Source organism: Tupaia chinensis, unplaced genomic scaffold (assembly GCF_000334495.1).
Source record: "Tupaia chinensis unplaced genomic scaffold, TupChi_1.0 Scaffold000041_1, whole genome shotgun sequence".
Classification (NCBI taxonomy): Eukaryota; Metazoa; Chordata; class Mammalia; order Scandentia; family Tupaiidae; genus Tupaia; species Tupaia belangeri.
Genome location: NW_006159496.1, coordinates 59,890 through 77,523, shown reverse-complemented (window position 1 = coordinate 77,523; position 17,634 = coordinate 59,890). Strand labels below are relative to the sequence as shown.

At 50.4% G+C, this 17,634-nt stretch overlaps 1 protein-coding gene across 1 annotated transcript; it reads left to right on the top strand.

Moving 5' to 3' along the window:
* The first annotated feature begins 468 nt into the window (after positions 1-468).
* LOC102479904 (spermatogenesis-associated protein 31E1-like) lies at positions 469-7,158 on the top strand. Its single transcript, XM_014588950.2, is given in 5 exon segments — positions 469-705; positions 1,590-1,644; positions 2,104-2,164; positions 2,370-5,189; positions 5,191-7,158. Coding segments are annotated over 5 exon segments (4,995 nt in total). The 5' UTR covers positions 469-528; the 3' UTR covers positions 7,073-7,158.
* The last annotated feature ends 10,476 nt before the right edge of the window (positions 7,159-17,634 follow it).

Here is a 17,634-nt window from a genome sequence, read left to right as displayed (position 1 = left end):
ATGGGGGGGGGGGGAGGCATAGAAAGCAACCATGGATACCAGAGACAGTGTGGGAGGAGGGTGGGAGAGGGCAGAGGGTGAGAAATAGAGAATCAAGGATGGGAAAAAAGCAAAATATACAGGAAACAAGAAATGGAAACTTATTTGTTGATGATAACATGTATGTTGATGTGCTTGATTAAGCCAATATACAGTGTATACTGTATGGAAAATCTCATTTTTATGCTGTAATTATGTATAGTGAATGAATGTAAATAAATAAATTAAAAAAAAAAAAAGTAAAAAGAGGAATCCAGAAACCCAGGAAGGTAGGGAATCTGCCTGGCTTCTTGGTTGGGGAGGGACCTGGCTTCAACCATTCCCTCTTCCAGCCCTCCCCTCCCCCCTCTCCCCTGGCCCTTTGTGATGTACAGGCCACAGCTCTGTGATGCAGGCCACGCCCCAGGCTCAAAAGAGAACCCCCAGGGCTCAGGGCTCAGTTGCCTGAGAGCAACAGTGCAATTCAGATGGAGAATCTTCTAGATTCAGATGGAGAATCTTCTCTTCCCTCTGAAAAGCGTTAGTGCCACATGGCTGAGCCCCAGCTCCACTGCCTGGGTGATAGATGTCACCCTTGGCATCCTGTGTGGGCTGGGGCTCTTCCTCCTGCTCTGTCTTTTCCTCCAGAGCAAGCCACCCTCGGGGAAAAAGAGAACCGTCAGAGAGGTAAGGAACTCTCAGCCAAACAATGACTCTTTTGCCCGACTTTTCTACCATTTTCCACTTTTCCAAATCAACTAGAGAGACTCCAGAGATGAGAAATCTAGGAAAAACCAGAGCATCCTCCTGGAGGACCTGGGAGGGCAGGGGCAGAGTAGGCCTGGATTTCTACCTGAAGCTCTCAGACCATGAGTGAGTGAGCTGGAGGCACCAGGGCAAAGTCAGGCACCTGGACTCTGAATTAGACAGAGTTGGGGGGTTTCTGTGGGAGACAGTCTTGCTCTGCTTAGTCGTCATCCTCTTGTGGCAGGTACCTGGGCAGAGCCTCTCTGCATCAGGCTCATCTAGGGCTGTTCTGGACCCGGGGGTCAGAGATTGAAGTCCACTCAGAAGCACACCCAGACCTGAGTTTAGATGTGCCTCAGCTGAGCACGGGAACAGTGACTGAGGACATCCCGGGACATCCCCTAGAAAATCCCTCTTTGCATTTTTCAAAAAGAAAAAAGGATTTTTACCTACGTCAGACATAAGTAGATACATCTCTGAGAGGTGTCAGATGGTGGCTCAGTAATAAAGCAGGATACTCTGTGAAGCAATACCACAGAGCAGGGTCCATTCTGCAGACCTCCCTGAGGATACCAGGCACATGTGTGCCCATGACCAGGGCTTCCTGACAGAGAGGGTCATGGGATCCAGACCCGGTTGAGGGTGAGATTTCTCCCTCTCTAAAAGAAAGAAGTAAACTTTAACAATAGGAGTAAAGTGAAGGAAAGAATGCAGAGCTCCACTGCTAAGTGTCAAAGTCGGGTTCAGGAACAGAGGTCTGAGGCTGTCTGGGGAGGTGAGAGCAAGCACGGGGTCCCAGTTCCTCATGCTTCCTTGTCCCTCAGCATCTACTGCAGAAGAAGGGGAGGAGCAAGAGCAGAAAGGCCAGCGTTCTGAAAGGTAAGGCTCTGCCCCTCCACCCTGAGCCCCCGGAGGCCATGTGACTTCCCAGGGACAGTGCTGTCTCCATGAATGCCAGCTCCAGAGCCATGCAAAGGGGATTCCTAGGAGGAAATGCCTGAGCTTGGAATGAGGCTGGGACCAACAGTGTCTAGATTTCTAAGGACCTCCAGCTCCAACTGTGGTTGAGGGTGTCACTCTCTAAGCCTGACTCCTCTCTGATGGGCCCATATTTCCCCCACACAGGTGACTGTGAGACTGTGGGGGGTGATGTGCACAGAAGCATGCTGCCTGTGATCACACACTGCCACCTGTGCCCCTTGCTATCATGGCTGGGGCAGGGGCCCTGGAAAATGAGGCACGAGCTCCAGGGCCCCTGGTCTGCCTTCAAGGGACCTTGCACTCAGCCTCCTCCAGGCACTCCCTTCCCCACCCATGACCCAGTCTCCTGACTTCCAGCTTGCAGAGACTGCCGGAAAGACCTGGAGGAGGTTCGGGAACTGAGTTTTCTTCTGAGAAGGTGAGGAGCTTTCCGCTTCCGTCTGTCCTTGCCTGCCAGGGCCTGGGCTGGCCTGGAAGGGAGAGCCCATGGGAAGGAGCGGTTTGTGAGTGCTGTAAAGTCGGTGCATGGGGCAGGGAAGGGCCATGGCCGTGGTGTCCTTGCCTGTTTGGCCCTTGAGCCCCATCTGCTCCTGGCTGCAGCTGGCACCTGCTGTCTCCTGCAGCCACATGGGGAAGCTTCTTGTCACGGGTGGCTTCCATCAAGGCCCCCCAGATGAGGAGCGCAGACCAGCACCTGCCAGAGTCCACCGGCCATGTGGGAAGCAAGTGCAAGATGCTTCTCTCTCGCCCCCATCGGCTCCCCTGGACCCTCTGACCGAGTGCCGTCTGCCTGTGGCCCCCACTCTGTCACCAGGACCAGTGACCTCCCCAGTTCCTGCTGGTTTGCATTCACCCCTGGGTGGCTCTCTGACACCAGAGCCTCATATTCCTCCAGAACGCCCTTCACCCTGGCCTTGTGCCCCTTCCCCTCCCCCACCGTGCCCTCCTGATCCCGTGGCCTGCCCCCCATCTCTGCCAGCCCCCAACATGGCTGCTCCTCAGTGTGACCTCACAGCCTTCCCACTGGGCATGGTCTCCCCAGAACACCCCTCACTCCCACTTTGCTCTCCCTCCTCTTCCCCACCCTCTTCCCCTGACCCTGTGGACTGGCCCCCACCTCCTCCAGTCCCCAGCATGGCTGCTGCCCAGTGTGGCCCCATGGACTTCTCACTGGGCACAATCCCTCCAGAACACTCATCACTCCAACCTTGTGCCCCTTCTCCTCCTCCACCCTCTTCCCCTGACCCTGTGGACTGGCCCCCACCTCCTCCAGTCCCCAGCATGGCTGCTGCTCAGTGTGACCCCACAGCCTTCCCACTGGGCACAATCCCTCCAGAACACCCCTCACTCCAACCTTGTCCCCCCTCCCCTCCCCCACCCTCTCCCCCTGACCCTGTGGACTGGCCCCCACCTCCTCCAGTCCCCAGCATGGCTGCTGCTCAGTGTGACCCCACAGCCTTCCCACTGGGCACAATCCCTCCAGAACACCCCTCACTCCAACCTTGTGCCCCTTCTCCTCCTCCACCCTCTCCCCCTGACCCTGTGGACTGGCCCCCACCTCCTCCAGTCCCCAGCATGGCTGCTGCCCAGTGTGGCCCCACAACCTTCCCACTGGACACAGTCCCCCCAGAACACCCCTCACTCCAACCTTGTGCACCTTCCTCTCCATCATGCCCCCCTGATCCCGTGGCCTGCCCCCTACCTCTGCCAACCCCGAGCACGGCATCTCCTCAGTGTGGCCCCACGGCCTTCCCACTGGGCACAGCCCCACAAAACTTGTCTGCACAGAGCAACCGCTGGTTGACCTCGCCTGTCCCAGCAATCTCTGGCCTTGGCAGCTCGAGCTGCCCCATCTCAGCTCTCTCCTGGTGGCAGACAGCTGTCGGAGCATGGGGCCTGTCTGCCTCATCACACAGCAAACCCCAGCAAGAGCAGCTTTCTCACCACCCACAAGAGGCACCACTGTGGGCGGGTGCCATGCACAGGCAGGCGGAGGCTGGCAGTGCCCCCTCCATCAGCCCTGCTGTGCAAACAGTGCTGGAGATGCTGATCACCAAGAGAACCCGGAAGCTGTGGGAGGAGAAGGCAGGGGTGGGGCTAGAACGCGCCCTGGACCCTCTCGGGAGTGTGTTGAAGTCACTGGGGGACAGAAAGGACACCACCACCCCACAGCCCTGCTGGGACAGCAAAGACGACCCAGAACAGCCATCTGCTCCTCAGCAGCTCCCTTACTCCAAGGTCGTGGGGACTGACTTACAGCAGAAATACAGCCAGCTCTTTTGGGGTCTCCCCTTTCTGCACAGCGAGTCCCTGGTGGCTGCTGTCAGGGCCCCTGGTTCTCCACCAGGGTTTCCCTGTGTCTTTTTCAATGGACTCTCGAACTCCTTCCCGGTACAGGGTCCATCTAAACTACCTCCACACTTTTTCCCACCCCGGCCACTGGCCCGCCGTGCGGCCCAACCCCAACCTTTGACTCAGACCCTGTCTCGGCCTTATCCCCCACCTCTGGCTCCAGCCCAGGCCCATCTCCTGCCATGCTATTCACCTCCATTTAGGGCCGCTGGGCCATCTTGCTCTGCCCTCCAGAAGGAGGGCCAATTTTTTATCCCAAGTGCTGTTCGACACCTGGAACATCACCTTTTGAAAAAGCTAAAGGAAACCAGGAGAGCTTTACCTTCTGTGGTCAGAAAGTCTCAGAAAGTCTCTAGCCAGCTCCCTCCCAACAGCAGGGCCTACCAGGGCTGCAACCCCATCTCTGACCTCCCAGAAGGCTTCACTGGTCTGAAGCTCCAGGACCAGCTGGAGCAACACCTTCAACAAAAGTTCATACCACACCAGTATGGACTGCCCCACAAGACCCAGCTCACTCCCGGTCGCTCACTGATGCAGCCCTGGTGCAAACTGCCGAGGACTGTTCAAGCCCAGGGCAAGTGTGGGCCCTCCTGGCCCCTGGTGTCCACAGGTGACAGCAGCCAGAAGATACAGATGATGTGGTCTGGGAACCCAGAAGAGTTCCAACCCGGGGAGAACTCAGGCCAGGATCTGGGGCACTGTTGGGGGCCAGTCCTGAAAGCCTCACCCAGAGGTCCAGAAAGCTCCCTAGTGAGGACCCCAGCTAGCACTGCGAGGCTGACAGAACGGGACTCGAGGCTCCCCACAAGTGAGGCAGAAAGCATCTCATCAAGGAGCCCGGACAAGAAGCATCTAGAAGACGTTCTCGAAGTGTACCTGAGCAGGGAGCTGGAGCACAGGGATGACAGCGGGCTCCCCACGGGGGCTCCTCACTCCAGGCTGGCTTCTGGCCATGACTGCGTCCTGCCTGAAAACTTCCATACTCCTATGGAAACTGGAATTCCAGCATCCTCGCATGATGGGGAATCCTGTGAGAAAACCTTGCAGGAGCTTCCTCCCCTAGATCGAGGCGTGCAGCAGGTGCTGGAAGGGCGACTTTCAGAGCATTCAGAGGGGGGACCCACCGCCGCCTGTCCTCAAGTCCATGAATCTTAAGTTGAGAACGACTCAACCCCTGCCCCTTCCTCATCTCGCCTTTCCCTCCTTGGACACCCATGGATCTGGGGCCAACCCGACAGCCAAGGTAGTCAGTTTCCCCAGAGAACCTTCTGGGAGGACTCCAGGACAGATGGCGACGGAGGCAGCCTCCACGCTGAAAACAGTTCCCCCTGCTGCCCCGCCTGCAAGTAAGGAAGTCCAGGACACCCTGAGCCAGGCACCCTCTGGGCCCTCGGAGGCCTCTCCCATGAGACAGAGGGCCGGGTGTCCTTCCCAGCCCCTCACAGGCTTTGAATGCAGAGCCCAGCACAGTAAGCCTGTCTCAGGGGCTGGGAGAGCCAGCCCAGAGCTAAGCCCAGGTCCAGCCCTGGCCAGGGGTGGGCCACAACAGGGGAGTGAGCGTGGCGCCAGCAGCAGAATGACGCTGGAGTCCAGGGGAGAACCCTGCTCATCGATAGCCAGGGGGATCGAGGAGACAGTGAAGGCTAACGAGGGGACGACCCCTACCTGGAGGCTTCATCCTGGGGACCAGTCACCCCAAGCCGTCTCGGGAGCCCATGTGGTGGCAAGCTCCCCAGCTGCAAATGTCACTCTGTGTGGGTCAGGGTCTCAGCAGACCAGAAAAGGCCCCCCACTGTCTAGAAGCCTTTGTGCCCTCAAACCCCTCGGGTCATTGAGGGCTGTCCCCCGACAATGCCCGGTGGTCTGCCTGGAGGAACAGATCATTGACGAGTCTGAACAAGAAGAGGATTTATGCTCAGAGGGCCAGCCTGAAGACCCTGCCCTCGACACCCTCCTTCCTGGCTGTGTCATTGGCACACCCCCTCGCACGAGCACTCCTGAGGTGCTCCTGCACAGGGACATGTCTGCACCCCCTCAGACCGCTCTGCCCAGCTTCCTGAGCCTCAGCAGCAGTAGCACATCGGCTTCCTCAGAGCCAAGTGACCTCTCTGGAAGGGCAAGGAGCAGCCAGGGGCAGCAGGCGCCCAGCCCCCCAAAACTTCAGCACCAACTGAAGAGTCAGACCAAGATGTCTTGCCCTCCTGAGAACAGTGGGGGCTGTAGAAGGCCCAGGCCAGGAGGGCAGGAACGAAGTCTGGTGGGACCTCAGTGCCCCCAGGCCACCCGACACCAGGCAGGTGGAACAAGCCACCCTGCACCAGGCAGGCAGGCAGAAGAGCTTCAAAGAAGCAAGCCCTCCCCGGTGCTGCCGCACAGAGGGAGAGCTCCTGCAGAAAACTCCTTTGGGAACAAGATAAAGCAATTTCTACAAAAGGTTTTCCTGGATAAGGATAAAGAGACAAGGCAGGAAAAACCCTTGCAGAAAGGCCCAGCTGCAAGGGCCCCTGCTCTGGGTCCACAGCAAGTCACAGACATGTGGCCCACAGACAAGGAGGTGGCTAAAGCCTATGCGCTCACAACTGCCATTGACCAGATTCTGGAGACCAAGCTTTCTATCTGCAAGGCGAGCTCACACAGAGAGGAACTCCAGGTCTGTGGGGGTGCTCATTCCTCTTCCTCAGAGCAAAGGAGACAGGTGAGTGCTGCCAGCTGCAGTCACCACACTGCCCCCAGGGGCCACAGCTGTCCCATCAAGAGCTGCTGGATCCAAGACAAGGACAGCAAGGGGGCCTCACCTGCCAGGCAGCCCGTGTACCCAGCCAGGCGCCAGCCGCATGGGCCATGGAGGCCAGCAGGCTTGGGCCGTCCTGTCCACTGTCCTAGACACTGTCTCCTACAGAGAAGGATCTTATCTGGCCCACCGGAGCAACTTCGTCATGCTGTCCCTGCTGGGGGAACGCACTTACCCAGATAACCGCAGCCCACATCTCACGTGAGCACAACCTGTGTGCCAATGCTCACTCCCACCCATTCCTTGATTCCTAATACACATGTTTGCTCCTTGGAGGAGGTGGCTTCTGTCTGTGCTGTGCAGGGCATCATGAAGGTTGGCCAGCCCACCCCAGGTCGCAGCATTGACCCTGTTCTGGATGGGACAGGGCCTGAAGGGAGGCTGCCAGAGGCTCTGCAGACAGATCCCCTTAATGCCCCTGAGATCACTGCAGAGACTGAAGAGCCTCTGACCCCATGGGGCATGCTGGGCTGAGCAACCCCTAGGACCCTCCTCAGCCTCTGACCCCATGGAGCATGCTGGGCTGAGCAACCCCTAGGCCCCTCCCCAGCCTCTGACCCCATGGGGCATGCTGGGCTGAGCAACCCCTAGGACCCTCCCCCGTCTCTGACCCCATGGGGCATGTTGGGGTGAGCAACCCCTAGAAGGGCCCCCTCCCCAGCCTCTGACTCCACTGGTACTCCCTTCTCCACTTACCCTTGAACCTCCCTGGGCTCCAGCTGGTGGCCCTGACAAGTAACCTGTCACAGAGACGGCTGCAGAGGTTTGGAATGCACAGGGCTAGTCCTGATTTCAGGGTAAGAGGAAACTTGCCCCTGGATCTCCTGGAGGGGCACAGATACACCTGCCACAGTGAGCCCCTTTTATCCTGATGAAGGGGGGTGGAGAAGTTCTTGCTAAGCACCCTCCCATCCCTAGCTCACCCTCCCTGATCTTTGCCTTCTTAACACTCTGAAGCAGCAGTGAGGACAGACCTGTAGCTCTTCTGTGTGGGGGGACAGCAGGAGGTTGTGGAGGGGGTGTCCACCCTGCCCAGGTTCCTGCCTTTCCCTCTGGTCCACTGTTGCAGTCACCATGTGAAAGTGGTTAAGGTTGGAGCCTAGGAAGGAGGCAGCAGCCTGAGATGCCACTGGGAGGACAGGGGAGAGAGCCCCAGAAGTCCTTGTATTTATGGCCTAACTGGGAGGAGACCTCAGGGCCAGAGGCTTGTTCTGACTACACAGAGCTGCTTCACCCAGAACCCAGAGTTGGAGGAGCCCTCTGCCCTGCACAGAGGCCAGACAGGAGAGGAGCAGAGCCTGCCAGGAGATGGGACTCCTGACAATGCACGTGGCCAGCTGCAGGTGTTGCTCGCTGATCCAGAGAGGGGGCCAAGAGGGAAGCCAGGACAGGGAACAGTGGTGTGGTGTTTCGCCCTTGACAAAGATGTGTGGAGGAGGATGGTGGTTCAAGGCCCAGGGGCTGGCCCAGGGCCACACAGACTCATGTGCTGAGTCCCTGCTCACCCCAGAGACCTGTAAGGCGGATGTAACCAGACCTGTCTAAAAGGAGGCAGGCCGCGGGTGTACCTGCCTCCCCTCACTTGGTTTCCAGCACTGTTCCCTCTGCCCACGGCCCCCTTGACGTGGGAAAGCAGGCGGCACCACAGCAGGCCAAGGAAGAGCCATTTCTCTAGCAGTCTCTAAGAGTGGAGCAGGGGACAGGCCCAGGCCTGCCCAGCTCCAGCTGCCACAGCATCCCCCTGCAGCCAAGCCCCTTCTAGGCCCTATGACCCAGGCAGCCCAGTGTGGGCCATGAATAGCCAGGGCTCCCAGAGGGACCAGGATGTGGACAGAGAACAGCCGGCCCCTTGGAGTGGAACGCCGAAGCTGTGTCCGGAGCCAGAGCCGGGCTGTGTCTTGCAGGGCACTGAGGGGTGGGTACCAGGCTGGGCAGGGAGTGGATGTGCACCCAGGCTCTGGGGAGAAGGGCAAGCACAGGGACACCAGGGAGCAATGGGCCCAGGAGAAGCACGTCCCCGTGCTGCTCAACACTGTCTCCACAAGGGACAGAGAGGCCAGAGATGGAGACCTCTACAGAGACCTCCACCTGGAGACCTCCACAGAGACCAACATCCAGAGACACTGAGAGACTTCCACAGAGACCCACATCCAGAGATTCTCCCAGAGGTCTCCACAGAGACCCCTACCTAGAGACTCCCTAAAGTTTCCTATAGAGACCCCCCCAGCCAGAGGCTCCCAGAGAACGCCAGAAGCCCATACCCAGAGACCGACAGAAACTTAAGACAGCGACCCGCACCCAGAGACCCTCAGATAAACACTCATACCCAGAGACCTCCACAGACTTCCAGAGACTCATATCCTAAGATCTCTACAGAGACCCACACCCAGAGATGCTCCAGAGATCATCACAGAAACCCACACCCAGAGACTTCTACAGAGATTCATACCCAGAGATATCCCATAGACTTCAACAGAGACCCACATTCAGAGGCTCACGAGCAATCTCAACAGAGACCTCCATAGAGGCCTACACAAGATTCCCAGAAACCTTCAGAGGTCTCGGCAGAGACCCAGAGACCTACCCAGAGGCTTATGGTGAGACCCACACCCAGAGACCTACCAGAGATTCTAGAGAGACTCATATCCTCTCCCCAGAAATCTCCATAGAGACCCATACCCAGAGGCCCCCGCCCCAGGCTTACACAAAGTTCTACACCTGAAGACCCTCCAGGGACCCTCAGAGACCACAGATTTCTATTCCTAAAGATTTCCACAAAGACTGACACCCAGAGATCCCTCTGAGACTGCTACAAAGACCCACACCAGAGACCTCAGGAACCTCTACAGAGGTATACACCCAGAATTGCCCCAGAGACACCTGCGTGTGATCCACACCCAGAGAACTTCAGAGACTTTCACAGAGACCCATACCAAGAGACATCGCAGAGATAACCACAGAGATCCACACCTAGAGACTTCCCAGAGACCTCCAAAGGGACTCAGCCAAAGATCTCCGCAGAGCTCTAGAGAAACCCATATCCAAAAACCTTCCAGAGACTTTTACAAAGATTCACACTCAGAGACCCTCCAGAGACCTCCATAGAGACCTAAGACCCCCACATGACCTCTGGCAGTGACTCATACCCAGAGACCACTTCAGACCTCTAGAGAGACCTCCACCCTCTCTGAGACCTCTGCAGAGACCCACAGAGACCTTCCCAGTGACTCACATCTAAATATCCCTTGAGATTTCCATTGAGACCTACATTAAGAGACCTCCAGAGATCTCCACAGAGACCCTCACTGGGCTCTCCAGATACCTATACAGAGACCCATACCCAGAGACCTCTACAGAGATACACACCCAGAGATCCCAAGACCTCTATAGAGAGCCATACTCAGAGATCCATCCCCACAGAGACCTCTCACAGTGACCCTTGCTTCTAAAAGGAGCAAAACTCTGCCAACATCTAATGAGGGAATGTATCTTATCTGCCCAGTTTTGGTAATTGCCCAGTCAAATGGCAACAGGGTCATCTTTCTAAAATTTTGTTGGCGACAAGTTCTTGCACTCAAAATGATTCATTTCTTTACTTTGGAACAATGAAGAATGGAGATCTCGGTGAACACACTCCAGGAGCAATGAACCAGGAAAGAGCCACCTGGCTTAGTCATGCCCAGGGTAAGCTGGTACATTACTTTGCAACTAACAGCTGTGTTAGTCTTGTGGGGATGGCTTTATTTTCACGTAGTTAATTCTAAGTTTCACTTATTTATCCTATGAGTGGGAAAGAGAGATAGGGAGAGAGAGGAAACTTCCAACATGGTTTTGCCCTCCCTGGCCCATCCCAAGCTTCAGCCAGTCTGAATCATAGCACACACATGCACAGCATAATTAGGCACACCCCCATAAGGTATGCTTTGCAGAGTGTCACGTTTTACTGCTATGTCACCATCCAATGCTTGCTTTATTTTAAAATGAAACCAACCACATTATTAAGCATAAGAAGCCTTTAAAAAATCCATCTCTCTACCTAGACAACAATTCTACTAGTAGAAAGGGTCCAAAGTGAATATTTTGAAATTCTGTGATTTATTTACCCATTTGCAACTTCTAGGGGTATAGCTTGGCTGGTGGTAATGGCTGGTCTTTTTTAGCCATGAGCAGTGGAAGCTGTCCATCGTCATCCACAGTTCCACTTCAGGCAGCTAATGCCACAATCCATATTTCTGGGAGGCTTTGCCAGAGTCAAGGTGGGGGATAAGAATCTGGCCCTCTAAGGCCAGCAGCTGGTATAGTGGTTAGGAGCTGGACTCTCATATGGCCACCTGATCCGGTGGCTTAAGACTCACACTGGGCATGTGTGTGTACTTGCCCAAAAATCCCAAGAGGAGAATGGAGAGATTGCAGTGTGGCCATCCCCTCTGGTGGGTGATTTCTCACTCTCCCTCTCATTGTCTCTCTCTGTTTCTTTTCAGCAAGTGCATGTGTCCTATGGCAAAAACCTTAAAAAGAGAGTGAGAGGAAGGAAGAGGGGAGGGGAGAGAAGGGGAGGGGAGAGAAGAGGAGAGGAGAGGAGAGGAGGGGAGGGGAGTGGAGAGGAAAAATCTAGTCCTCTAAATATCAGGGTTTCGTGCTCTGAATATAGAATGCATTTCTGGCTCTTAAAATGTGAGCATGAAGGCTAGTCATCGCTGTTCCAACTTCTACCAATGTGAAATAACTTCCGCAAAATTTTAAAAGAGCTACACCTGTTTTCTTCTTTCAAAGTAACTGCATATGTGGGAGAATTCAGAAAGCGAAAGAAAATGAACCCAGTAAATTTTGCGAGAAGGGAGAGAATCTGATTTTCAAAATTTCCACATTAGATGACCTTTCAGGTCCCACATTCCCAATTTTCATTCTGCTTATGCCTAATCATGGACCACTTACCCCTAATTCACTATAGCCTGGGCTCCCTGACTAGGAAGTTGATATTAACCAGCTTAAAATCTCTGCTCTGAGCCAGATTCTCACCCACGAAATCCAGAAGACTGTGATTCTCATGGGCCATAGTACTCACCAAGCGAGTCTAATGTGTGCTGCTATTGGCTCTGGTGACCTGAAAGGAGGGGCCAATCATACACGAGGACAGAACCACAGTGATTTCAGGCCTCCCAGGACACCAGTGTTGTTAGTCCAATGAGTATACACTCATTTGAGGAAATGTGTCAATAAGGGGTTAATTGTGGCCAAAATAAGTGATAGGTACATATGTTACACAGTTTTGCAAGAGAGTGGGGAAGAGCATTTCATAAATCATTGGAAACATAAACTGGTAAATCTTTCAAGGCAAGGTGTTACCAAAATAAGACGGTACAAACATGGACCATGCGCCGTGGTAGTATACCAAACTGTGGAACTGAAAGCTACATCCTCACCACAGTTGAAGTCCCAAGCTCAGGTTGTCTGAACACACACTGGATTTACACAAGCCCAGGACCCTGGTGAGCTGAACGACTAGTGGAGGAGATCACGGTATGACCAAGCCCTGTGGTCGGTGCCTTTGTCTCTGTCTCTGTCTCTCTTTTGTACACACATGTAATCTGTCATGGATGGGAAAAAAGTACAATTTTATCTTCCAATTAATTAAACAGAAATACACCTTAGTTCCTAGATAAATACTGAATAAAGTACTAATGAAACTAAATATAGGAATATATTGTGTGTGTGTACACACACACACACATCTAATAATGTATATAATGTATATGTACTTATCCTATATCTATATTTCTCTATATATGTATATATAATATAAATATGAATCATCCCTAATATTATTTATAATAGTAAATACTGGAAACAATTTTGTCTATCAACAGTGAAAGAAATATATACCTAAAATATACAGGTTAGTCATCTTGCTGTCAAGGAGAACTTCTACTCCTGGTTGCCAGCTGGCTTTAAGCTTAGATTGTTTTCTTAAGGTTTTTATCATACCATGAGGAGAGAGATATCACCAGAGAGGAGAGAGGTAGAGACCGAGAGAGTGGAAGTGGAGAAATCAACCCCCAGGGTGGCTGGCCACAGTGTAATCTCGTCTCCATTCTCCTCCTGGGATTTTGGGCATGCACATATACAGTTTGGCCCTTCATTATTCTGACTCATCCTTAAAGCCAAGTTTTGCAGGTTTCCACCAAAGGTTTCTGACCCACTCATGGTGTGGTGAACGTCTAAAGGGCGGGCCTAGAGTATCTGACAACATTGTGGATCTAGGGTTCGTTCTCTCCCATAAATTTCAATCACATTTGAAGATGATAGGACTGGTCTCTGCAAACCAAACTTTGGAATATAAAGCCAAATTATTTTTGTTTAATTATATATAAAATGAAGGAAGAAGAGAAAGAAAAACGCGTCTGTCACCTATAAAAATCCATTTGCGAGCCTCAGTTCCATCTCCAGCCCCATGGCCAGCAAGGGACTCTGAGGCAGGGTCACCACTGGCCTCTTCCCCAGCTCCAGCTGGCCCTCCCCACCCAATAGAGCTCTCCTTCAGAAAGGTAGGCAGATTTGTTTTGTTTTGTTTTGTTTTGAGAGGTTTGTTGTTATAGGGTGCGTTCCCTCACCAGAAAGACAGAGAGAGACAGAGACAGAAAGCAAGAAATCACCCCCCAGGGAGGATGGCCACGCTGCAATCCCTTCTCCTCCATTCTCCTCTTGGGATCTTGGGCACACACGCACACGCACCCGATCAACTACATGGGAGTCCAGCGACAAAGCCATTACGCCCACTGCTGGTCCCTGCAGGTTTGTTTTGCTCTTCTTCTTTCTTTTGTTAATTTCCTACTCCTTGCCTCACAGACTGGCCTCTGCTTGCCAGCAGAGCCCCAGTTCCATCTCCAGTCCCACAATGAAATTGCATGCTGGGACTTTTTCTTTATTCTCCTTCTTACTTTCTTCCCCCTTATATGTCCTTTCCTCCTCATCCTCCACCCTCCCAGATGGACTAGACAGGTTTAGAATCACAGTTCTGAAATATCCTAGTATTGTAAGGTTCCTTGGTATCCTTTCTTTTACTGAACCACCTGAGAAAAAAGAGATACTGCTCTTCAGACACCTGAGAATACTCCTCCTGAGACCACATTCCTAAACAAAACAGCAGAGAGACTGACACACATCAGCCCAAGCAAAAGGGAAACACACTTGCCACTAGCTGAAGAAACATTCTCCTAAAAGGTATTCAAAACTGAATACATCTCTCAATGGCTAGAAGTAGAAGAAGAGCCTCAGGAAAAATAAACCAGGAAATATGTCTCCATCAAAAGAACTCAGTAACTCCCCTCTATCTCTCGTTATAACAGAATAAGTTACTAAAATGTCAGAGAAACAATTTAGAACATTTATGGTGACAAAATTCTATGAGTTGGACCAAAAAAAAAAAAAAAAAAGAGAGAGAGAGACAACAAACTACAGATTAGAAAGTCCTTCCACAATATGAAAGAAGAAATGGACACTCTGAGAATCAGATGGAACTGTTAGAGATGAAGTCTGAAAACCTCTCCAAAAAAAAAAAGAAAAAAAGAAACCTTTAAAATGGGACCAGCAGTTAGCGTAATAGCTATGTCGCTGGACTCCCATGTAGTCGACTGCAGTTTGAGTCCTGGACCCAGTGGCTTAAACTCACGCCGGGTGCATGTGCATGCACGCCCAAGATCACGAGAGGAGAATGGAGGAGAAGGGATTACAGCGTGGTCATCCCCCCCGGGGGGGGGGTGATTTCTCGCTTTCTAGCTCTCTGTCTGGCGAGCGCACGTGCCCTGTACCAAAAATTTCTCAAAAAAAACCAAAACAAAACAAAAACCTTTAGAGATTAAGTCTGTAATACAGGAAATCAAAAAATCTCTTGAAAATATTAAAAGTCGATTAGATCATACTGAAGATTAAATCTCTGATGTAGAAGATAAAACTCTGACCTAGAATAAAATCACCAGAAAGATAGAGAAAATGTAAAAAAAAACTTGAGGATAATATATAAGAAATACTAGATTCTATTAAATGTCCAAACATACAAAAAATTGGTATACCAGCGGGCGAAGAAACCAATAAGGACATGGAAAATCTACTCCTGAAAGAATTTGCCAACACCAGATCAGCTCTTCAAGAAACCCTGAAGAAAGTACTGTTCCAGAAAAACTAAAGAATTAACAGCCAGAAACAAAGAAATAAAAGGCAACCAAGACAATGACCTACTTAAACAGGACAGGTCTAGTAAAATCTATAATAACATTGAATGTGAATGAATTAAATTCTCCAATCAAGAGACACAGACTGGATGAATAGATAAAAAAACAGAAACCATCTATCTGTTGCCTACAAGAAACCCACCTCATAGATAAAGACATACATAGACTGAAAGTGAAGGGTTGGAGAAAGGTTTTTCCATGCAAATGGGAACCAAAAAAGAGCTAGAGTCACAACGTGAATTTCTGACAAAAAAAGGCTTTAAAACAAAAACTGTTGAAGAGACAAAGAAGGGCACTATATTGCAGTAAAAGGGTCAATCTATCAAGAAGATATAACGCTTATAAATATCTATGCACCTAACAAGGGAGCACCCAAATACATAAAGGAAAGACTGTTAGATCTAAAAGGAGAGATTGACTGCAACACACTAATTTTTGGAGACCTTAACACCTCACTATCCTCTCTGGACAGGTCATCTAGACAAAAAATAGGTAAAGAGATAAAGGACCTAAATGATACCATAAATCAAATAGACTTAACAGACAGCTATAGAACGTTCCACCCCAAAATTACAAGATACAATTTTTACTCATCCATACATGGAAACTTTTCAAAGATTGACTACATGATGGGACACAATGCAAGCCTCTACAGATTCAAAGTCATAGAAACTATACTCAGCATCTTCTCTGACCATGACAGAATTAAACTTGATTTAAATTTCAAGAAAAATCCTCAAAAATCCTCCAATACCTGGAAACTAAATAACCTACTCCTGAATGAATCCACAACTACGGAAGAAATAAAGACTGAAATCAAAAGATTCATCGAAGCCAATGACAATGAGGATATGAGTTTCCATAATCTTTGGGACACTGCAAAAGCAGTCATAAGAGGGAAGTTCATACCAATTAGTGCACATAAGAGGAACATGGAAAGAAGGTAAATGGATCACCTAACATCGTGCCTTAGAGAACTTGAAAAGCAACAGCAAAAAAAAAATCTCCAGGAGAAAGGAAATAATAACCATACGAGCAGAAATAAATAGAAAATAAACAAACTATACAAAAAAATGAAAGTAAAAGCTGGTTCTTTGAAAAGATAAACAAAATCGATACACCACTAGCGAGACTTATTAAGAGAGAAAGGAACCATGTAAATCAAGTTTGCAATGAAGCAGGCAATATAACAACAGACATAGTAGAAATACAAAACATCATTAGAGGATACAATGAGCAACTATATGCCAAGAAACAAGAAAATCTAGATGAGATGGACAAATTTCTGGACACATATAATCTACCAAGATTGAGTCAGGAGGATATAGAAATAGAAAGATATAGCTAAAGTCTGAATAAGGCCAAAAGAAGTCAGGACATTGAATCAGTCATAAATAACCTCTTAACAAAGAAAAGCCCTGGCCCTGATGGCTTTGCCTCAGAATTCTACAAAAATTTTAAAGAAGAGTTAATCCCCATTCTGCTCAAGTTATTTCTAAAGATTCAAAAGGGCAAATCTCTCTGTAATTCATTCTATGAAGCCTCCATCACCCTTATCCTTAAAACAGATAAGGACAGGACAAGGCAGGAAAACCATAGACCAATATCTCTGACAAATATAGATGTAAAGATTCTCAACAAGATACTAGGAAATCGTATCCAACAACTTATAAAAAAGATCATACATCACGATCAGGTAGGCTTTATTCCAGGAATGCAAGGTTGGTTCAACATATGCAAAACCATACATGTAATACATATTAACAGGAAGAAAAATAAAAAAAAACATATGATCACATCAATTGATGCAGAAAAAGCATTTGATAAGATACAACATCCCTTCATGATCAAGACTCTCAGCAATACCAGCATAGAAGGGTCATTTCTCATCACAATAAAAGCTATCCATGAAAAATACACAGTGAATATCTTTTATTTTTTTCCCAAGGAGAATAAAAGTTTGCTTTATTTGATAACTTCCTCATATTGGAGCACTGGCCAGAATTCAATACTGATACAAATATAAATTTCTTAAGAGGTCAAAAAATATATATATACCAGGCAAATTTTCTGAATTTCTTTAAGGGTATAATTTTTAAACCATATAAAACGATTAGAAACAATTCACCTCAACATACATAAAATAAGCCAAGTTCAAATTTAGGCTGAATAACCAAACCATGTAAATTATTTCAAATAGTTTTGTTAATATTTAGAACAACACATATACTTTCAATAACTTAGAGTGAATATCTGTGATTTCCATTTCTTAATCGTCCCTGGAAGTATAACTATCTTTTACTAGATTTAAATACTAAATCCAGCTCCTCCTTCGCGTCCCCGGGCACTCCCGAGCCAGGAAGCCCGCGGGGTCCGCTGGCAGCGCAGGCCAGGCGGGCGGGAGGAGCTGGGCACGCACGCTGACCGCTTACCGCGCGGAGGAGACACTGCCCTGCGGCCATGGGGGGCACCGCCGCTCCTTCACGCTGAAGACCCGCCGGGCGGCGGCCGCCGTCC